The sequence below is a fragment of the Anomaloglossus baeobatrachus genome, chromosome 6 (genome assembly GCF_048569485.1).
Source record: "Anomaloglossus baeobatrachus isolate aAnoBae1 chromosome 6, aAnoBae1.hap1, whole genome shotgun sequence".
Lineage (NCBI taxonomy): Eukaryota > Metazoa > Chordata > Amphibia > Anura > Aromobatidae > Anomaloglossus > Anomaloglossus baeobatrachus.
The window spans coordinates 86,449,611-86,474,012 of NC_134358.1; the positions used below are offsets into that span (position 1 = coordinate 86,449,611).

The following is a 24,402-nucleotide window of genomic DNA, read 5'->3' on the forward strand; positions in this document are numbered from 1 at the left end:
ATAATTTAAAAAAAAAAAAATGACGTGGGCTTCGCCCAATTTTTGTGTCCAGCCAGGTACAACTAGGCAGCTGGGGATTAGAATCCTCAGAGCAGGGTGCCCAAGCTTTCTGGCCACCCCTGCTGCGAATTGCAGTTTGCAGCCACCCCAGAAAATGGCGCTTTCATAGAAAGCTGGGTAATAATGGGGTTAGAGCTAGCTGTATATTATCAACTGGCCCTAAGCCCGAAATTCATGGTGTCACGCCAATATTAGACATGGCCACCATGAATTTCTAGTACAGATAAAAAAAAAACACAACACATAGAAAAATATTTTTATTAGAAATAAAACACAACACAATTAGTGACTCCATCTTTATTGAAATAAAGAACCCCCCTCCGCAGTAATCCTGGGTCAAGGGTCCCGCGCCGTCCAATCCGGATCCAATATCATCTGATCGGTTTGTTGGAAAGCAAAGCGATCAGATTATGTGTCAGGTTCAAGGGCCTGAATCACATGACACAGCAGCTGATTGTATAAACGGCTTTTATACAATCAGATGATGCATCAGTGCAAAAAAAAAACAAAAAAAACAACAAGCTACACACTTCTGTGCAGACTCCTGTCCGACAGGAACAGCTGATAGTTTAGCCGGCCAGGCGGTAAAAAGCTGGCCTCACCGCTCGACTTTCAGTGTCAGCTGATGCCACCAGGTGACCGCATCAGCTGATGCCACCAGGTGACCGCATCAGCTGATCATCGCCAGGTCTGAGAGAGAAGAGAGAGAGAGGCAGAGAAGAGAGAGAGAGAAAGAGAGAGAAAGAGAGAGAAAGAGAGAGAGAAAGAAAGAGAGAAAGAGAGAAAAATAGAAAGAGAAAGAGAGAGAACAAGAGAGAGAGAAATAGAAAAAGAGAGAACAAGAGAGAGAGAGAGGAGAGAGCAATGCAGCCTCATTCAGTGAACTGCTCCGATTTTAGAGTTGTGTCCCGCGGCTCACAGCTGATGTCCGGCTCCTCCCCTCAGTGCATGATTAAATTAAATTATAATTATAAATAAATAATAATTATAATTTAAAATTAAAAATAAATTAAATTCTTTACCAGGGCGGCCGGGACTTGAACTCGTGAACTAATGCTTCCTAGGCAGTAGCTCTAACCACTGAGCCACTGCCTCTAATGAGAAACATAGGAAGATTTGGTTATCTTGACCTCTGCATTGCAGAGTGAAGTCCTCGCTGACAGCGTGGCTCACTTCAGGTGCTGCGTGGAGAGGACACAGAGCGCTTGTGTTCTACGGGGCTTCCTGTCATCTTCATGTATCAGAGCTGACAGTGTAGTGTGGATTACTTCGGACCTGGATTATTGTTTGGGGACTAATAAAGAGGTAAATGAGGTTTTTTTTTGTCTTTTATTCCAAATAAAGGATTTTTCATTGTGTTTATTTACTTTCACTTACAGTTTAATCATGGAAGGTGTCTCGGGGAGACGCTTGTCATGATTAACCCCGTTATTACCCCGATTGCCACCGCACCAGGGCAATTCGGGATGAGCTGGGTAGAGTCCCGGGACTGCCGCATCTAATGGATGCGGCAACTCCAGGCGGCTGCCTGCTGATATTGTTAGGGTGGTGGGCTCCCCATCCTGACAATACCAGCCTCCAGCCGTGTGGCTTTATCCTGGCTGGTATCAAAATTGGGGGGAACCGCATTTTTTTTTAATTATTTATTTCTTTATTTTACTGTACGATATAGACCCGCCCGCCAGCGGCTGTGATTGGTTGCAGTGAGACAGCTGTCACTCATTGTGGGGGCGTGTCTGACTGCAACCAATCATGGGCACCGGTGGGCGGGGAAAGCACGGAATATCTGATTGAATAATGAAGCGGCAGCCATTTTCAAAAGAGGAAAAGCCGCCGGAGATTTGTGACAGCCGTGCAGCGAGGCGCCCGTGATCGGTGAGTAGGAAAGAGAGAGGGATTGTGCTGGGGACGCAGGACGCATGCAGACAGCAACGTGTGCACATACTTACTGTGAAAAGCCACGTTTTTGGTGATCGAATCATTCTCGAACGTAACTCGAACTGCCGAACTTTAAGCAAATCGTTTGAGTTCGTCGAACGACTCGAACACCCCCCAAAATCACTCAAACATGAAATTGGCGAACCGTTCGACTTGAACATCGCTCAACTCTGCAGTAGACCAACAACATTACCCCTCCACATCTTTATATCACATGAATAGTTTTAATATTTTTTTCCCCTGTTTTCTGTTGTCCAAATCTGGGTGCGTCTTATAGTCCAAAAAATCCAGTAATTACTTTTTAGCTAACATTTCTGGCAGTGTGCAGCTTTTTAGTCCACTTAGAAAAATTTCTTTTTTGTTTTTTCTCTTCCCAATCTTCAGAGGGGCATACCGTATTTTTCGGACTATAAGACGCACCGGACTATAAGACGCACCCTGGTTTTAGAGGAGGAAAATAAAACTTTAAGCAAAAAAATGTGGTTTTGACACACTGTTATGGGGCGAGGATCTGCTGCTGACACTGTTATGGGGGTAATGTCCCCAAATTCTCTACTAAGGTACCCCATCCTGGTAATGATCCTCCTGCCTTGTATATGATCCTGCTATAAACTCCCATCCTGCTCATATACCCCCATCCTGTTCATATACCCCATCCTGCTCATATACCCCCATCCTGTTCATATACCCCCATCCTGTTCATATACCCCCATCATATTGATATACCCCCATCCATCCTGCTCATATTCCCCCATCCATCCTGCTCATATACTCCCATCCTGTTCATATACTCCCATCCTGTTCATATACCCCCATCCTGTTCATATACCCCCCATCCTGTTCATATACCCCCCATCCTGTTCATATAACCCCCATCCTGTTCATATACCCCCATCCTATTGATATATCCCCATCCATCCTGCTAATTTTCACCCATCCATCCTGTTCATATACCCCCTATCCTGTTCATATACCCCCCATCCATCCTGCTCATATACTCCCATCCTGTTCATATACTCCCATCCTGTTCATATACCCCCATCCTGTTCATATACCCCCCATCCATCCAGCTCATATACTCCCATCCTGCTATATGCCCCCATCATGCTCATATACCATCCTGGTATATGGACTGTATCCTATAGCACAGAGAAAAAAAATAAACGTTTATACTCACCTCTACCTCACTCCCTGCAGCACCGATCATCTTCATCTCTGCGCCACTGATCTGTGTGTGGGAGCCGTTCCCTTGCTGCATCGCGATGTCTTCCTGTCTGTGCCGTTCAGCTGATCAGCACAGATCAGCTGACCGGCACAGACAGGAAGACATCGCATGCTGCAGGGGGACGGCTCCACACACGGGGACGGGTGAGTGTACTGATTCACTGCCCCCCGCGCTGATGATGACGCACGGGGAGCAGTGAATACAGCCGCACATGATCACTCCAGGCTGTAATTGCCAGGGGTGATCATGCGGACCGGCTCGTCCCCGCTCGTCCTCCCGCCCACCTGTCAGTGCCCCAACATTTGGGGGAAAAAAAGTGCGTCTTATGGTCCGAAAAATACGGTAACTTTTTTTTATTTTTCTGTCGAAGCAGCCATTTAATGACTTTCTTTGCAAGGGACAAGTTGTTATCTCGAATGACACTATATAATTTATCATGACCTGAAAAAAAACAGGAACAAAGTCCCAGGAGGGATAAAATGGAAAAAAATCTGCAATTCTAATATACATTTTTTGGGGTTTTGTTTCTACAGCGTTCATTGTGTGCTAAAAATAACATAATTCTCCAGGTCAGTAAAATTACAGCAATACCAAACTTGCATAGACTTTTTAAGTGGTAAAATAAAAAATTCTGAAATTGCAAAAAAAAATAAATAAATTTCAATTTGGTTTGTGCCATCATTTTCTGAGTGCTGTGACATTTCTTTTATTTATTGAGCTGTGTTAGGGCTTGTTTTTTTGCGTGGCGAGCTGACGGTTTTATAGATACTATTTAGGGATAGATATGACATTTTGATGGTTTCTTATTGCCTTTTTTTTAGCAAAATTTTGTACCTAAGAACCGCAATTCTGTAATTTGTTTTTTTTCCTTGTTATGCCATGTTCCGATCGGGCTAACAAATTGGGATAAGGGAGGAATCCAAAATTATATTTCAACAAACAAAAAATTCCTAAAATGTACAATTTTATTTGTAATACTTAAAAAACACACAATAAGTGAATGTATAAAGAAAAAAACACTATAAAAAAGGAACCGGAAGGACTGATAGAGATGAGATAAGCAAGGGTGTGATGATATGCCCAAGAGGGCATATAGATGTGTGGCGCCCTGAACAAGCCAGGACGTCACAGGTACTACATCAACACACCCCACACCCCGGTTAGGCACACCGAAGCCAAACACAAAATCCTTGTTGCCTTCCTCCAGGGGCTGATGTCCACACCAGGGGGTGGGCCAGGCGGTTGGTCCCGCCCACCGAGGAGTTCACAGTCCTGGAGGCGGGAAAAGGAGTCAGTTTTAAGATCAGATTACTTGGAGGAGTGAAGTGAAGTGGTAGCTGAGCAGTCTGACGGCGTCCGGGTGTGTGGCCCGGACGGAACAGCAAGGTTGGCAGACGGTGGCGACCGTCTGCAGGAGAGGCTGATTGGAGTGGGCCGTAAGGACCGTGGACGGGCGGTGGCCCGGCGGTACCGGACCGGTGAACAAAGAGAAGCCAGCACCATCCGGCAGGACTTACGGACCCTGACAAGGCTAGGAGTCGCCGTTAAATTTGTCAAATCAGTTAGCGAAGGGAACCTCTGGGGTTTCCCAGCAGTCAAGACCCGATTGAAGGCGACAGCTCAAACCGAAAAGGGAAACACAGTCACCGCCAAGGCTACAGTTCCCAGGACCAGAGCCTGCGGGCAAAAGGGGCTCCTTCAGCACCCATCCAAGCTGGGGAGCGGGTTACCGGTGGGAACCCATTGGAACCGTACACACTACACAGGTGCAGGGAAAGGCAGTCACCATCAACCTGCCGGGAGGAGAAACACCGCAGCCGTCTGTGGGACCCGTCCATCCAGCCGTTTGTTTTACCGGAAACTTTGCATTCATCATTGGCTGAGTGAGTACCACCGTGCCGTGCGGCACCGCGCTGCCCCCGCGACCCTGCACCTCACCAAGCCCCGTAACCCGCCTGCCATCCATCCATACCCCTCACCGGGCCCCGGGACCACCAACCCCCCTACCCACGGAGGGAAGAACCAACATCCAAGCTGCTCCCTGTCATCGCACCCGGGATCCCCGTCCAGAGCAGCGGTGGTGTCACAATCTCACCACAACCGTGGGTGGCGTCACGGACAATATCCCTAAACCAAACTACCCCCTTTCACTCACGGGTGAGGAGCGCCACTCGAGTCCCCGGGATCCGGCCCACCGCTCGAGCCACCACCGAGCAGCAGCAGCCGGACCCGAGCAGTGGGAGAGCGCAGCGTCCCCTCTCCGCCCGCGACAGATGGTGTAGATGTATCCACACCATCTAGAGACATCTATACCCCAGCCAGGTCGCTTGATGAACCTGAAACACAGGAGAAACGCATTGAGACCATTTTTTGGATGATTACATCTATAAGGGAAGTTGTTTATGGCTTTTCATTTTGTTTATACTCTGGCCCTTAGCTCATGTTTTGCTACCCTTTGATTGGGGGTTCCCATTTTCATCCCTGCTGGGTACTTTGGTGCACACCAGTTGCCCTACTGGTTTGGATGTTTTTTTTATGCTGGATCTATCAGGATTCAGCATAGTATGTTGCTAGTTGATATATGTATTATCACTTTTTGATCGTCGTCATTTGTACCCTTGGTCATACTTAGTATTTGTAGATAACATTGGTGTTGGTAGGACTCAGTTTAGGGACTCATTAGGGTCTATGAGGGAGAGTCTTCAGTGAGCGGGGGTGCCATTTGCACTTTATTAGGATTAGGGTGCCGACCTCCATGACAAGGTACAGTGAGACGTTTGGGGTAATATCATGGCCCTCTTAAGCATATCATCACACCCTTGCTTATCTCACCTCTATCAGTCCTTCCGGTTCCTTTTTTATAGAGTGTTTTTGCTTTATAAATTCACTTATTGTGTATTTTTTAAGTATTTCAAATAAAATTGAACATTTTAGGAATTGTTTGTTTATTAAAATACATATTCCAATGGGGTAAATTAATGCTACATTTTGATAGTTTGGATTTTTATGGATGTGGACACTAGCAGATACGTTTGCTTCTTGAGTATTTGTTGTTTCTTTGTTATTTTACATTTCTTCATTTTTGTTGGGTGAATATGAGGGCGATTTGAATATTTACATATTTTTTTTGTATTCCTTATATCTTAAAGGGGTATTTCATAAAGTTATGGCATTACGCCGGGATATGTTATAAGTTTATGGTCACGGGATTTGGACATTTCGGCCCTCATCAGCTCTCAAAAAGAAGGGGTCACATTGCTGATTCAGCCCTGTGGTACCTTCACTTCACAGCAGTGCCTTGGTCAACTAGATGTAGTAGGGTCTGATCTTTGGATCAGGTGGGAATCACAAAAATCGGACCTTCATCGAAGATACAAACATGGATGTTTGGATCTTGTATTTGTTCTCGATGGGCAGAGGGCAGGAATCTGCCTCCTGGCACCTCTGGTAGAGGCTTATCTCCTATTAGAAAGGATTTTTTTTTCTGCCCTATGGCTCAAGCACAAATAATTCAGAAAACTTACTGCTTCTCTCTTTAAATTCATATTCATCTCCTCCATGTTTGTATCCGAGTGTCCGTGCACTGAGCGGCCGTGGATGTAGTATCCATAGCATCTGTGTGACAGTATGAAGACTGAAATCTGAAAAATTGAAACTTGTTTTGGAGTTACTGAGTTTGCAAGGTCAGATGCATCTCAATTACAGTGTACCTCTAATTACAGTTGAATTTACAATTATATGTGTAATAAAAAAAAAAATCTATAATTCAAGAATTAATCTTCAGTGAATTTATTCTCCTTTTCCAAATATTTTATGATAGTTGAAGAGTTAGTCCCATCCTATCCATATATGTAGTAGGTGTAATAATAATAATAATAATAATAATAATAATAATAATAATAATAATATTAGAAATATCTCCAATTAAAAATTTAGTATAGTTCTTCTGATATAGCCATGTCTCTTACCTCATGTGCAGGGCATTGCAGCTTAGGTAACCATAGTTACATCCAGAGTTAGTTGCTCATGTTTGTAACCATGGATACCTAAGCTGCAATGCCCTGCACATGAGGTTGTCAATTCGGATAGAGCAGCTTAACTCATTGATTGGCCGCAGTGCTTTTAATGTGACAGTCAGCGCTGCAGAAAATAACAGACATGGAGAACAGAGGCAGAGACTAAGCGCTAGACCTTGCAATAGTGAGTAAAGCACTGTTTATTTTTCTTTAAAACAAACTTCAGCCAGGAGGGGAAAAAAATGTTTTTAGAAACCAGAAACTCCTTTAACCGTAATGTGGGAAATGGCCGTTTAAAGGGAACCTGTCACCAGTTTTGGGGCCTATAAGCTGCGGCCCCGACCACTGAGCTCTTTTATATACAGCATGTTAGAATGCTTTATATAAGAGCCCAGGCCGCTGTGTAGAACATAAAAAACACTTTATAATACTTACCTAAACGGTCACTGCGGTGGAGTTGGGTCATATGGGTGTCTCCATTCTCCATTCTCCATTGCTGGCGCCTCCTCTTTTGGCCATCTTTGTTGTCCTCTTCTGAAGCCTGGGTGCGTGACGTATCCTACGTCATCCACACTCGCCAGCATTGCGGTCCTGCGTAGGCGCACTGCTCAGGGCAGATCAAAGTGTTGTAGTGCGCCTGGGTGGGACCGGTGAGTGTGTATGACATAGGACGCGTCATGCACACAGGCTTCAAAAGGAGGACGAAGATGGCCAGAAGAGGAGGTGTCGGCACCGGAGAACGGAGACACCCATATGACCCAACTCTACCGCAGCGACCGTTTAGGTAAATATTATAAAGTGTTTTTTATGTTCTACACAGCGGCCTGGGCTCTTATATACAGCATGTTAGAATGCGGTATATAAGAGCCACTGGTGGTGGCCGCAGCTGACAGGTTTCCAAATCTGCTGACAGGTTCCCTTTAAGCCGGACATAGAGCAAGTGGAATAGTAACGTTAGGCTAAAGCCGATTTCACACATCTGAGAAACATGGATTGTTCTCACATCAAAAGACCCAGTCTCCTGACCTGAGTAATCGTCCTCATTGGCATATATGAAGCAGTTAGCAAAGGGTGGAACACCCGGCAGTCGTGCCCAATCTTCCAATGCAAGAATGTTCAGGGCATGTGTGAAACCAGCCTTACAATGGTTAATAACAACTGTTATGGTAGATATGTTACACTATAGTCTTTCCTGTGCCAACTTGTGGCAGGTTTATTTTAGAACAACATTAGGTGCCCAAATAATGGTGCCAGCGATTGCTGGTTACAACTCCAGATGGCCACGTTCCCTTTGCTAGACACTTCTCAAAACTTTTTAATACAGTATTTAAAGTTATTTCTCTCTGTGACACCAGAATCTGCCAGAAGACAAAGGACAATCACTGTGAACCGTAAGCATCCTGCTCAACAGGTCGGTGCTGTCATCTTGTCAGGTCCCATTTAATAAATAATAAATCACCATTAACGTCTTAAGCCAATTTTCGTTGTTTAGATTTCATTTCCTCCTGTTCTTGATAAAACCACAACTTTATTTTTCTTTTAACATAGCCATAAGAAGGGTTGTTTTTTGCAGGAAAAGTTGTGTTTTTTAAAGACAAAATTCACTTTACCACATAATGAACTGAAAAAAAGGGAAATATTTCCCAATGGGGTGATATGTTTGTTTTTGTTTTGTTTTATGGTGTTCATTGTGTTCTAAAAATGACCTGGCAACATGCCTTCAGGTCAGTACAATTACAGGCAGTCCTGAATACGAACATCTGACTTCTGTAAATACGAACGTCGTTGTCACATGCCGCATCTCCGGCCTCTCCACTATAGGCCAGGCTACCAGGCGCGTCTAGGCTAGCGCTCGCAGATGACGAGCAGTGGGGCGGCCAGACAGGTGAGTGTTGGTTAAAAATACATAAATAAATAAATAAATAAATAAATCCCCTCTCCGCTACCCCGCTTCTTGCCATCCGGTCCTCTTCTTTCCGCTTCCACGCGCCGCATCTACAAGACTTCCTATAGTGAAGAGGGCAGAACATGCGGTGCGCCCAACAATGGAAAGTAGAGGACCGTATAATTCAGAAGGGGGTGATGGGAATGTGTAATCAGAAAATTACTTATTGTTTAAATCAGGTTTCTGTGAGATAAATTTTTAAAACATTTTTTTTTGGGGGGGGGGGTGTTCATAATTTTTCATATGATGATCTGAAGTAAAAAAAAAGTAGAAATCTCGTATACTTTACACAAGCCATAGGAGATAGTATAGACTCATACTTCTTGTTCTTCTAGGAAATCGATATGGACATCAGCAGCAATAGACTCAGATATTATGTTTTGTATTGAAGCATCTAATGAGCGTGTGCATAGGGAAAGGAGGGGAACCAGGGTAAGCTGTGATTGGTGGATCCTGTGTTATCAGCTGTGTGTAGAGATGTTACCTGTCACTGTAAGGCTATGTGCGCACGGGGCGTTTTTCGCGGCGTTTCTCGGATGTGTTTTTGGTCTTAAAACTGCATGACTTTGCTTCCCCAGCAAAGTCTATGAGCTTTCATTTTTGCTGTCCGCACAGTGCAGTTTTGTTTTAGGTGCGTTTTTTGTGGTGACCACAAAGATTTAACATGTCAACTCTTTCTGCATTTTTGCCAGCGTTTTTCACCCATGCAATGCATTGGAAAAAACGCAACAAAAACGCGGCAAAAAACCGCTGTAAAACGCGCAAAAATGCATGCTTTTTTATGCGTTTTTTTACTGCGGGTGCGTTTTTTAGCGGCCAAAACTGCACAAAAACGCTGCATCTTTGTAGTCACAAAAAAAAGGCAATGTACGCACATAGGATAATCCTGCCTCTGATGTTAAGGAGCTTGCTGAAAACGCTTCCTGACAAGACAGGAAAAAAGCTCCAATGGCCAGTGCTAAGATTGTAAGATTTAAAATTGTGTTTTTTGTTTTTTTTAATACAAAGGGTTATATGAAAAATAAAGACCCCCCCCCCACAACATATTGCCAATTAAAAAAAAATATATGCAACACAATAAACTGATTTAAGCAAGATGTCATTTTCTGATGATAAATTCCCTTTAAAGGTCACCTGTCAGCAGGTTTTTGCTATGTAATCTGCAGACAACATGCTGTAGGGGTTAAAACACAGATTTCAGCAATGTGTCCCTTGTTAAGATACCTGTTGTTGTGTACTTACAAAGATTTTAGCACCAGGACCTTATCATTGCTTGGACTACACTGCCTCGGGTTTGGTAATCCGACAGTCCCTCTCCTGTGATTAAGTCTATAGACATTGTACATACAGAGCCTGGTGTGCGTGGGATTAGCTTTCTCACCTCTGCAGCACTGCTAAATCTAAAAACTCTTATTGTGTCAGAAGCGCTAAAGCCAGTAATCTAAGTCATACATCGTTGGATTCAGGGTCTGTTTGCAAACATCATGCCGCTCTCAGGTGAAATAGCAAAAATCTGCTGACAGATTCCTTTTAAGTGCTGCAATTACAGGCTAATGCTGGCTTTATCACACTGCTGGCATTGGCCCTGTATGGAATAGGCTCGCTACACACACTCCATGACGAATATATATGTTATAGAGCAAAAAAGGATTAAATAATATCTATTAGCAGGTAAAGCTCTATTACCATGTTCAGGGCAGTACCTTTGGTGCAGCATGCTATCCAATGTACACAATTGGTCACCATAGGATATGTGTTTAGTTGAATCTCATTGAATTAAAAAGCCATGTTGACTGCATCTTTCAAAATAGTTTAGAGAAAAAAAAGTATAGTATAGTGATGTATGGCGTATACTTTGAATATAGATCATAGTAGTGATGTGACCGATGTCTAATGTTAACACATATATTAAGAATTCAGCCAAAAAGTTCAAGAAATTGTTCACTTGCACAACTCTACTGTTACTACTTTAAATGAAGAAGCAGAAAAAAGGAGAATCAAAATTTCTGATAAGTTATTGAATACTGTAAATATGGCCATAAAAATAGTGTAATGTTTAGCCCCCAGTAACTTACATTACTCATGGAACATAAATCCACAAACTGTCGGATTTTATCTTCCACAAATCGCTCATAAATTCCAGAGTGGAAGACAAGCTGAAAATACAAAATAGTTTAATGTATAAGGTACAAATATCTTATTTTATGAAGGTAAAAAGTTCATTTAGTAACAGCTCATACCTGTAAACCACCGATAGAAAGCCACAAGGCGGTAGTCACGCCATATCGCAAAATACGGCTCCACGGAGCTTTATAATCCTGTACATCTCTGGACAAACTGGAGGAAGAATCACGCAACGCGAGGTTTTCAAAGCCAACAATCTGAAAGGCATCACGTGATTATATAGCTATTACTATACACATACAGTACCTCGCCCTATTAGGGCTAATTGTTGTCCACTGTGGGTCACAGTAGTGGCTAATTAATAAAGGACGGATATAGCAAATATGCTTATGATGACCTATTACCTCCAGAATAACATCATTATGTAGGAGACCAAAAAAGTAAAAACTTTCTCCAAAACATATAACTCACGAAAAATAAAAAAATATCTTCTCAAATTGATTGATAACAGCTCTGGCTATTAGAAAGAAAGGCTGAAATTGGGGCTCTTTGCTGTCTCCCTATTTGGAAGCAGTGTGAGACTTCCTGCTTCACAGCTGGGAGATGCCACTGTGTCGGGGAAAGACTGGGAATGCGTAGCACGGAAACACAGGAGAGATGCAGTTGTCTTCATACACAGGGATGGTGTTGTTATCTTCATTCTGAATATAGCTAGATAAGAGATGTAAGATGGATTCCTGTGTGTTATGGAACAGCAGGAGGTGAAGAAGGTTAGAAACAGCAACTGCAATCATGACAGTGAACGGTGGCAGTGTGCTTCTGTGCAGAATGAAGCGTCAAACTGTTTCTTTGCATATACAGTAAGTGATTCCTCCCCTTTTTCCTCTATGTAGCATTAAACAAAGGGACATCATATTATATAACTTATAAATAACAATCTTTAGTTTAGGCTCTTGATTGGAGAGCAGATACATTTTTGGCCAATTTGCGATTGGATGTTTACTTTTGACTAATTTATGAGCAAAATAGGCGAATCCAATCTCTTATTATATTCTATGAACAAATTACAAAACAGGCCAAATCCTCCCAGATCAGAGCACAAGAGGCCACTTTACCATTCAGATGCTAAATAGAACCAGGTACCATCAGCCCCTCACAGTTTGTACGTGCCAGAGAAGAAGCCAATTTTGGGCTCCCTCTGGTAAAGTGATAAGTAACATATGCATTGGTGTAATTGTGACGCCCTGGCCGGGCCAGGTAGTCGCAGATAGGGCCCCGCACTACACCGTTCCCTAACAGGTGACAGCAGCCAAACACATAAAACCCTAGTCACCTCCCTCAGTGCTTGATGGACACACCAGGGGGCGGAACCAGGCGGTTGGAAGACGCCCACTAAAGAGTCTCAGACAGCCTGAGGCGGGAAAGTTGAGTTCTGTTCTAGAGTTCAAGTCTAGAGGGTCAAGTGGAGAGGTGTGTGGGCTGGAGCTGTGTGCAGCTCTAGCAGAGGAAGGACCCAAATTGAACCGGTGCCAGGGTAGGAGCCCTGGTACTGCTGGCTAGGAGGCAGACGGTGGTCTCCGTCTGCAGGAGCCGGGAAGATGGCTCGGTGAAACCGTGGTGGACCGGGACAGGGTAGTGCTCCGCCGGTACCGACCCGGGGAACCGACTTGGAAACCGGAGCACAAAGGGGGGTACTCAGACCCTGAAGCTAGGTCCAGAAGCTACTGGGGGCTAGCTAATTAACTGATTGCGGCCAGGACTAGAGGTCCTGTCCCACCCAAAGTCCCGACTGAAGGCAACAGCCCAACGAGGGGGATAGAAAGCCACCACCACGGCACAGATATCCCACGGGCCAGCGTCTGCGGGCAAAAGGGCTCCTCAGGCAACCACAAGCCAGGAGCGAACTCCTGAAGTTGCAAGCGCAGGTAGTCCACCATCACAAACAGGTGCAGGAGAAAGACAGAGACCACCAACCAGGTAAGGGACCAGACTGCAGCCGGCTGCGGGCACCGACCTCCATCACCTTGGTTTACCAGAGACTCATGTGTTTACTAATAGTTAGTACATCAGTGCCCTCCGGCCGCCCATCTCCCTGCACCGCAAAACACCCCCAACCGGTCGCGGGGCCACCATCCCTGCCCACGGAGGGGTTAACAACTTGCTGAGCAACATCTCCCCAAGGTGCCCCGTAACTGCAGCGGTGGTGTCCACCTTCACCACATCCCGTGGGTGGCGTCATGAACTTAACACGGCTCCGGCCGTACAGCTACGTCCCCAAACCGCAAACCCCTTTTGGATTGACGTGACCGCAGGACCCCTGGGTCCGGAGACCCTCGAGCCACCCACTGAAGGTCCGGATCCGAGCGGCTCGGCTGCCAAGCACTTGGCGGTACATAATACTCAGATAAATCATCTGAATTGCTAATGAATTCTATTTGAGAAAAGTCATATAATTTAACGAATAGGTCCTGTATAAAAAGTGAAATAGAGGCATTCAGGGCAGGTTTAGAGAAAGCAAAAGGAGCAAATGCTCAAAGGCCTTCACAGTTCTTTCCGGGCCTTATAAGACATTCTGTACTTCCTACAGCATAAGATCGATAAATTCTACATATCATTTTGACAAACTTCAGACATGTCAGAAATTTTGATTAGTGGGTGGAAGGTGCTGAGACCCCCACTAATTGCTAAAATGTGGTTGTTGGTAGAGGGGGATGCCATGCATCATTTTTTCTGTTTGGCTCTGCTCACATTACCTTGGACTTTCTAAAAATCCTTACACTGCTCACTCCGCTCTATAAGTAAAGCCGAACAGAAAAGAAGGGGCAGGACACTCAGCTGAGCACTTATGCTCCTTTATGTTAGAGATCCAGGAATATTTCAGTATCTGTACCCCAAGCAATTAAAATTTTTGATGGGTGACAGACAGTCATGTGGTTTCTGGCAATAGAAGGTCACAACGTTTGTCTGCGTAAAAGATCCCTGACTTTCTATTGTTCCTACTGTTAGTATTCATTGTACTAGATAGCTTTCCTGGGTTTTCATCTCTTCTTCTTTAGGACCCAGGAAAGCTCTCCTTTCGTCCAGATGCTGATTATCAGTATTCCCCTTGTGCTTAAATATTCCCATCTTCCCTGGATTTGTGCTGGTGATATCATTCAGTTCTTTCAAGCTCTGGTTGCAAGCAGGTGGCTTGTACTTAGCTGTGGTATCATTGCTGAAACTTTGCTGAACTTCTACCTGAGTCATCTATGGATAGGTAGTTCATGCACTTTTCCCCTGTGTGTCTTCCTTGTGTCTTCTTTAGCGTTCAGTGGGGTTGACGATAAGCTCATCCCACCTTTTCCAGCACTAGGGATACCTAGGGTCAGGTATCCTGCTCGGCGCACAGGTGCAGAGCCTATCTAGGGTGGTGACGGACCCCAGGGACCAGCAGAAGGTTTGGTAAGGGGTCACCATCACCCCCTTTCCTCGACACAGGGTTTCCCTTCCCTTTTGACGTTCGCTTGGTACTTCCCCATACTTAGCGTGACACCATAGCATCAAAACACTAGCTACCATTTAATGAGAACATTGTGCAGTTTTTACTAGGATTGATTACTGGGGGCTCCAGACGTGCATATTTATGTGAGTATTAAGCTACTAGATCTGGTATTACTTACCTCCAGAACGACTAGAGGTCTCAGCATAGTAATAGCCAATCAATGGGGCTTCAGACAATATCTAACATGTATGCTCACCATAGGTTATCAATGCTTTACATGACACTGCCACTAACAGGGTAAGCACAGGAAGGACAAGAACGCATCCATGAGACTTGTGCATAGTTTACGAAATCTGTATATCTGTGCTAATATATATATACATATATTTATATATATATATATATATATATATATATATATATATATATATATATATATATATATATATATATATACACACACAGTGCCTACAAGTAGTATTCAACCCCCTGCAGATTTAGCAGGTTTACACATTTGGAATTAACTTGGCATTGTGACATTTGGACTGTAGATCAGCCTGGAAGTGTGAAATGCACTGCAGCAAAAAAGAATGTTATTTCTTTTTTTTTTTTTTTTTTTTTTAAATTGTGAAAAGTTTATTCAGAGGGTCATTTATTATTCAACCCCTCAAACCACCAGAATTCTGTTTGGTTCCCCTAAAGTATTAAGAAGTATTTCAGGCACAAAGAACAATGAGCTTCACATGTTTGGATTAATTACCGTATTTTTCGCTTTATAAGACGCACCTGATTATAAGACGCACCCCCAAATTTGGTGAAGGAATAGAGAATTTTTTAATAAATGGGGTCCGTCTTATAATGCCAGTGTCCGTCTGACAAATCATATAGGGTATATGTCCCTCATAGCCCCCCCCATCCTAAAATTAGCCCTCTGAATCTGGATATGGCCCAGTGATGCCACATGTCCCCTATGCCTGGCACACATCCTCTATGGCTGGCACACAGCCCACTGTGGCTGGCACACGGCCCACTGTGGCGGCACACGGCCCACTGTGGCGGCACACGGCCCACTGTGGCGGCACACGGCCCACTGTGGCGGCACACGGCCCCATGTGGCTGCACACGGCCCCATGTGGCTGCACACGGCCCCATGTAGCTGCACACGGCCCCATGTGGCTGCACACGGCCCACTATTGCTGGCACATGGCCCCATGTGGCGGCACACGGCCCCATGTGGCGGCACACGGCCCCATGTGGCGGCACATGGCCCACTATTGCTGGCACATGGCCCCATGTGGCTGCACACGGCCCCATGTGGCTGCACACGGCCCCATGTGGCGGCACACGGCCCCATGTGGCGGCACACGGCCCCATGTGGCGGCACACGGCCCCATGTGGCTGCACACGGCCCCATGTGGCGGCACACGGCCCCATGTGGCGGCACACGGCCCCATGTGGCTGCACACAGCCCACTATTGCTGGCACATGGCCCCATGTGGCGGCACACGGCCCCATGTGGCGGCACACGGCCCCATGTGGCTGCACACAGCCCACTATTGCTGGCACATGGCCCCATGTGGCGGCACATGGCCCCATGTGGCTGCACACAGCCCACTATTGCTGGCACATGGCCCCATGTGGCGGCACCCGGCCCCATGTGGCGGCACACGGCCCCATGTGGCGGCACACGGCCCCATGTGGCGGCACACGGCCCACTATTGCTGGCACATGGCCCCATGTGGCGGCACACGGCCCCATGTGGCGGCACACGGCCCCATGTAGCGGCACATGGCCCACTATTGCTGGCACATGGCCCACTATTGCTGGCACACAGCTCCCTGTGTTATATATCGCCCCATGCTGCTGCTTTTAGGAAAATAAACTTTCCTTACCTTCTCCAGCATTGTCCTGTCTGTGTCCCCCTCCTCGGGGTTGATCTCCGGCCTCCTGCATTTCCTGGTTCTCGGCCGGTCATGTGATCGGCACGGCAGAGTGAAATCTCTTGTGCCTTATCATAGCAGCAGGAGGGAGGCCGGGCAGACACGCTGGAGGAGGTGAGTAAAAAGTTTATTATTTTACTGTTTGCAGCAGCATGGGGGCCATAGCTAACACGGGGGAGGGGGCATGTGCAATCAAAGAAGGGGCAGGCAGATATAATATACACTGCTGCCCCAGCCTATCGCCGCGGTGCACTTTCAGCACCATGGTGGTGGACAGCAGCTGTGCATATTATATGAGCGGGTGCAGGAGATTAAAGGCTTCTGCTCCCAGCTTTCATAAGTCCCCCAGCAGAGCTCCAGAGCTGCCCGCACCTCCCCTGGACTCTGTAGTGTGTGTATATATATATATATACACCCCCCCCCCCCGTATATTCGGATTATAAGACGCACCCCCTACTTTCCCCCAAAATTTGGGGGAACAAAAGTGCGTCTTATAAAGCGAAAAATACGGTATCTCTTTTTCCAGCCTTTTCTGACTAATTAAGACCCTCCCCAAACTTGTGAACAGCACTCATACTTGGTCAACATGTGAAAGACAAAGGAGCATTCCAAGGCCATCAGAGACAAGATCGTGGAGGGTCAGGCTGCTTTCACACATCCGGTTTGAGCTGTGCGGCTCAATCCGGCTGTGAAGCCTATGCAACGGATGCGGTGAAAACACCGCATCCTTTGCATAAGTTTTTTACATGCGGCCGGTCCGGTTTTTGCCGCTTGCGGCATGCTACTGAGCATGCGCAGTGGCAAAAACCGCATGCGGCGGCCGGATGCGGTTTTTGCCGCATCGCGCCGCATCCGGCATCCATAGGGATGCATTGGGAAAAGCGCCGCATCGGCCGGATGCGGCGCGATGCGTTTTTTTTGCCGGAGCAAAAAACGTGCCAGGGCACGTTCCATCCGGCCGCCGCATCGGCTAAATCTGCCGCATGCGGCAAAAACCGGACCGAACGCAAGCCCATGCGGCACAATGCGGCACTAATTAAAGTCTATGCAGGAAAAACGCAACCGGCAGCAAAAAAAAACGGTTGCGGTTTTCCTGCAAAGTGCCGGATTGTGCCGCATTGCAAAAGCCGGATGTGTGAAAGCAGCCTTACAAGGCTGGCAAGGGGTACAAAACCCTTTCCAAGGAGTTGGACCTACCTGTCTCCACTGTTGGGAGCATCATCTGGAAGTGGAAGGCTTATGGAACTACTGTTAGCCTTCCACGGCCTGGACAGCCTTTGAAAGTTTCCACCCGTGCCGAGGCCAGGCTTGTCCGAAGAGCCAAGGCTAACCTAAGGACAACAAGGAAGGAGCTCCAGGAAGTTCTCATGGCAGTGGGGACATTGGTTTCAGTCAATACCATAAGTAACGTACTCCACCGCAATGGTCTCCGTTCCAGACGAGCCCGTAAGGTACCTTTACTTTCAAAGCGTCATGTCAAGGCTCATCTACAGTTTGCTCATGATCACTTGGAGGACTCTGAGACAGACTGGTTCAAGGTTCTCTGGTCTGATGAGACCAAGATCGAGATCTTTGGTGCCAACCACACACGTGACGTTTGGAGACCAGATGGCACTGCATACGATCCCAAGAATACCATCCCTACAGTCAAGCATGGTGGTGGCAGCATCATGCTGTGGGGCTGTTTCTCAGCCAAGGGGCCTGGCCATCTGGTCCGCATCCATGGGAAGATGGATAGCACGGCCTACCTGGAGATTTTGGCCAAGAACCTCTGCTCCTCCATCAAGGATCTTAAGATGGGTCATCATTTCATCTCCAACAAGACAACGACCCAAAGCACACAGCCAAGAAAACCAAGGCCTGGTTCAAGAGGGAAAAAATCAAGGTGTTGCAGTGGCCTAGTCAGTCTCCTGACCTTAACCCAATTGAAAACTTGTGGAAGGAGCTCAAGATTAAAGTCCACATGAGACACCCAAAGAACCTAGATAACTTGGAGAAGATCTGCATGGAGGAGTGGGCCAAGATAACTCCAGAGACCTGTGCCGGCCTGATCAGGTCTTATAAAAGACGATTATTAGCTGTAATTGCAAACAAGGGTTATTCCACAAAATATTAAACCTAGGGGTTGAATAATAATTGACCCACACTTTTACGTTGAAAATTTATTAAAATTTAACTGAGCAACATAACTTGTTGGTTTGTAAGATTTATGCATCTGTTAATAAATCCTGCTCTTGTTTGAAGTTTGCAGGCTCTAACTTATTTGCATCTTATCAAACCTGCTAAATCTGCAGGGGGTTGAATACTACTTATAGGCACTGTATCTATATTTACACACACACACACACACACACACACACACTATATTTATATATATATATTATCTCTCTTATATATATATATATATATATATATATATATATATATATATATATATATATTATGTATATAGTTCATTCTGTTGTTCATTCTTTTGGTTTGGGCCAGGTCCCCCTTTTGTAGGTTCTTTATAAAAGGGAGCATAATATATATACATATACCTCAAGACAGAAGAGCACGGCAAGAACTTGAAATAGAGGGTTGATCTTGCGCACAGTCTGGATTTCATTCCATTCATTCGCTATGAAGTACGTCCTCCAGATGCTCACTGGAGATGCGCTACTTTTTCCACCACCTGCCAAGATATTAAAATAAAAACTCTGTCCATTACCCAGAAAGTCCTAGCATTTACCACCTTCCCATATTGTACCGTGATTACAAGTTATTACCTATCCACAGAAAGGAAGATAACATACGAAGCGTCGGGACCCCCATGATCATAAGAATGGAGGAAAAAGGTTTCATGTTTGCATGTAGTGGCTGACCAGCTCGCACACTGATGCTATATTCAAGGTCTAAAGCCCCCATACACATTGTATAACTGTTGGTCGAACGATTGTTCTCTGTCCGGATTCCCAAAAACACAAGAATGCTCCGCCGAGCGCTCCTATGTCCTCTATAAAAGAACCAGAGCCAGACTATTCTTGCTGCTGTTTCACCACACCGGACCCTTTTCTCCTCTGACATCATCTACTGGTGAAGAGTCAGGAGTCCCCATACACATCAGACTGACGGCCTATCCTGCCGATATTGGAAATTACACCAAATTTAGCCTAATCTGTACGGGGCCTTAAGGCACTAACAAAGAGAGCCAAGTGCAGCACTATCTTATTTATGCTAGAAACATATGACTTGGATCTGTTTAAAGTCTCTGGTACTTACCTTCAGTTTTTAGTGGTTTGTTCTTTGGTCGCTCCCAGTCTATGAAGAATATATGTATGGACATCTGTGAGAGGAGGGTGTGCAGGAACTGTAGTCCCTGAACATAAAAAGGTGTCAAACGGTAATATTGGAATGTAAGAAACTAAGTGATCAGTAAAGTGAGTTCTGATATCACTGATGCACGGATGAGCAGGGGAATCATCAGCTGGCCTTTCATTGTTTTTACGGGCACAACAGCTTTTCCATGTTGGCGGCTGTGCCTGGTACTGCAGATGACTAAAGGGGGCTTTACACAGTAGTGATATCGCTAGCAATTTGTAGCGATAGCGAGCGTGTAAGTACCCACCCCCGTCGCGCATGCGAATGTTTGTGATCGCTGCCGTAGCGAACATTATTGCTACGGCAGCGTCACACATACTTACCTGGTCGGTGTCGTCGCTGTGACTCACGAACAATCCCTCCCTCAAGGGGGAGGGACGTTCGGCATCACAGCGACGTCACCGCAACGTCACTAAGCGGCCGGCCAATCAAAGCGGAGGGGCGGAGATGAGCAGGATGTAACATCCCGCCCACCTCCTTCCTTCCGCATTGTGGCCGGCGGCAGGTAAGGAGACGTTCCTCGCTCCCGCGGTGTCACACATAGCGATGTGTGCTGCCGCATGAGCGATGAACCACCTTACCGATTTTTGAGTTTGGGACGACCTCTCCATGGTGAACGATTTTCACCATTTTTGAGGTCGCTTAAGGTCGCTGGTCAGTGTCACATGCTGCGATATCGTTAATGACGCCGGATGTGCGTCACTAACAACTTGACCCCGACGACAAAACATTAACGATATCGTAGCGTGTAAAGCCCCCTTTAGTCCTATTTAAAGAGACTCTGTCACCAGATTTTTACCATATAAGCTGAAGGTAGCATGCTGCAAGGGTTAACATAGACAGTTCAGGCATGCCTGTGTTGCCAATGTCCAATCTTTTGTTTATCTGCTATGTTTGTGTTAGGAGCAGGAGCCTTATCATTGTTGTGACTCGCTGGCTCATGACATGTTGTCCAGCAGTCCCTATCCTCTGATTGACACCTCTCAATCAATATACAAGCTCTATAGAGAGACTGGTGTGGACGGGAAAGCTCTCTGGACTCTGTTACATGACTAAAGCTAAAAATGTACATTGTGTAGGAATGGTTGCACCCAGTAATCTAAGTAATACATCAATAGACTCAGAATCTCTTTGCCTACATCACATTGCTCTCATATGAGGTAGAAAAACCTATGGATAGAGTCCCTTTAAAAGGAATCTATCAGCAAAGGATGACTGTTCACATCAAGTACATGCACTCGTGCATCATGGCGGGGCTAATTCCTAAAGGCTGCTTTACACGCAACGACATCGCTAACGAGATATCATTGGAGTCACAGAATTCGTGACGCACATCTGGCCTCGTTAGCGACGTCGTTGCGTGTGACACCTACGAGCGACCACTAACAATTAGAAATACTCACCAAATCGTTGGTTGTTGACACGTCATTCCTTTCCCAAATATCGTTGCTCATTTTGGACGCAGGTTGTTCGTCGTTCCTGAGGCAGCACACATCGCTACGTGTGACACCCCGGGAATGACGAACAACAGCTTTCCTGCGTCCTCCGGCAACGAAGTGGGAGTGATGTGAATGTGGCTGCTCTCCGCCCCTCCGCTTCTATTGGTGGCTCGCTGTGTGATGTCACTGTGACGCCGCATGAACCACCCCTTTAAAAAAAGAGGTTGTTTGCCGCCCACAGCGACGTCGCTAGGAAGGTAAGTCTGCTTGACGCGTCCTAGCGATATTGTTCGCCACGGGCAGCAATTTGCCCGTGACGCACAAACGACGGAGGCGGGTGCGATCGCTAGCGACATCACTAGCAATGTTGCAGCGTGTAAAGCGGCCTTAACTCTTGTTTTCCCCTCAATCTCCACCCTTCACTCGTCTGTCATTGACAGCTCTGGCTTCATAGAGCCAGAGAAGGGAGGAGATAGATAGAAATCCAGCAGGTGGGAAGGTGTATTTAAATGCTTGGCCCCGCCATGATGCACGAGCACCTGTACTTGGTGTGAATAATCATTCTGTGCTGACAGAGTCCCTTTTAGAGATTGAGAACATACACAGTACCTGGTACAGTCATCTGTATGGACAAGCTGCGGCATCTGTTTACATAATGAGGAGACACACTGTCGCATCTTCATAGTTTTCTTGCATATGTGGTGCAAAAATACAATAAAATTATCCATGATTCCTCTAAAGCTGACACTGCTCACTTGGAGACGTTGCTGCATATGGAAACCCCAATTGGATGCCAAATGATGGCGCACATTTACAAGGCAGTAAAATATTGATCTGTCAGCCATGGAAAATAATCATCTCAGGACGGGGTATTAAACCTGCACTTTCCTGTAGTTTTATGCCATCTTAGAGGAACAACGTAGAACCGTCCTTTCTCAGCCTGTGGACCGCTCTGAGGAGTATAATGGTGCCGCACAGCGTATACCACTCACACCAATTGCTCTAAGGCTACTTTCACACTTGCGTTGAACGGTATCCGTTGCATTGCGTTGTGTGACGGATGCATCGGATGTGTTGCATATAGTGGCACAACGGATGCTGCAAAACAACGCAATCCGTTTTGGGTTTTTTACAGTTTTACCATCGGCAGACTATTGTAAACGATCAGCTGATCACTCACAGTAGCCGGCCGCCGGGTGATCAGCTGATCACTCACAGTAGCCGGCCGCCGGGTGATCAGCTGATCACTCACAGTAGCCGGCCGCCGGGTGATCAGCTGATCACTCACAGAAGCCGGCCGCCGGGTGATCAGCTGATCACTCACAGAAGCTGGCCGCCGGGTGATCAGCTGATCACTCACAGTAGCCGGCCGCCGGGTGATCAGCTGATCACTCACAGTAGCCGGCCGCCGGGTGATCAGCTGATCGTTCGGTCGCCGACAATGTGTGCGGGGGGCGGGAGCGGGGGGCGGAGTGCGAAGTGGGTGGAGCCGAGCAGGGCCATGGCTGAGGACGTCAGTGCCGCGGGGAATGCATCGCTGGGGGACAGGTGAGTGAGTGTGAGAGAGTGTGTGTGTGTGTGTACTATTGTGTGTGTATGTGTGTGTGTGTGCGATTGTGTGTGTGTATACATACGGAGTGTGGGAGGGGGCGGAGCCGAGCGGGGAAGTGTCGGGCTCCCGGCACATGTAACCAGGGTTCATTGGTTACCCGATGTGTACCCTGGTTACGGGTGCAGGGAGCCAGAGAGAGCATGCGCAGTGAAATCCAAAGGATTCCGCTGCTCAAAAAAACGTTACATGCTGCGCAAAATAACGACGCTGCGTCGTCCGGCGGATGCAACGCTGACACTTGCGTTACAGTGCGTCATCCATACAAGTCTATGGAGAATAGCGCAGTGCGTTAACGGACTGCGCTATTCTCCATAGTGACGGACTCCGCTGAACGCAAGTGTGAAAGTACCCTAAGGCTTCATTCAGATGCCAGCGCAGGGGGTCAGTGGTGGAGCCGGCCGTCACCATTCCGATATCCAATTACCCTTTCAAATCCTCCATCAATAAAAGAAAAGTGGAATCTTGACTATATCACTACTTTGCAGACATGATTTTACAGCATCTCCAATGTCCGCTAAATGGCCATATGGTAACACTGAGGAGTAGAGATGTTTACATTACATACCTTCAGAGTAAATGCACATGATACGTGAGTTATGAAGTTTTTTTCATCATCCGGCAGAGGTAAGAAGACAGAGACGTGCTGCTGGCCCTGGAAAGACACACAACCAGGTTACAACTCGATTAGTAGCATTTATAGTGAAAATGAGACTAGCACTTAATCCTGCACATGTCTCACTTCAAGATATAGGGAGTATTCCATTTTCAAGACTTAAAAGTAGAAATCAACAGAAGTTTAAACAAAATATCTAATTATCTTGTTCCTATATTCTGTTTGCATTTCATAATATACAGCCACCCTGAGCATAGGGACAGGCAGCATAGCCCATGCCATGAGCAAGGCTGCCCATAATGTATGCTTACTGTATCTCGCCATGGACTATTTGTCTCTCATCTAAGGGGTCCATATGCATAAGATAGCTGTTAACAACTTACAGCCATCTCTCCCTATTTATTTTACTCACTTACATAATGCTATTAATTTCAGATCATCAGCACTGTCCCCATTGGGGCTCACAATCTACATTCCCTATCAGTATGTCTTTGGAGTGTGGGAGGAAACTGGGGAACCTGAAGGAAACCCTCACAAACACGGGAAGAACATACAAACCTCCTTGCAGATGTCGTCCTTGGTGAGATTTGAACCCAGGACCCAGGCATTGACCACTGAGCCACCATGCTACTACTATATAAATGCATTT

At 46.2% G+C, this 24,402-nt stretch overlaps 1 protein-coding gene across 2 annotated transcripts in view; it reads right to left on the reverse strand.

The window, feature by feature from the left end:
• Nucleotides 1–24,402, reverse strand: part of TMEM67 (transmembrane protein 67) — a 135,625-nt gene that overhangs the window by 6,862 nt on the left and 104,361 nt on the right. For both annotated transcript variants that reach the window (XM_075316256.1, XM_075316255.1), the window contains 6 exons: nt 23,706–23,792; nt 19,991–20,087; nt 19,270–19,403; nt 11,425–11,565; nt 11,260–11,340; nt 6,748–6,864 (listed from right to left, as the gene is read on the reverse strand). In XM_075316256.1, the coding sequence (XP_075172371.1) occupies nt 6,748–6,864; nt 11,260–11,340; nt 11,425–11,565; nt 19,270–19,403; nt 19,991–20,087; nt 23,706–23,792 (657 nt within the window). The remainder of the gene's footprint in view (nt 1–6,747; nt 6,865–11,259; nt 11,341–11,424; nt 11,566–19,269; nt 19,404–19,990; nt 20,088–23,705; nt 23,793–24,402) is intronic.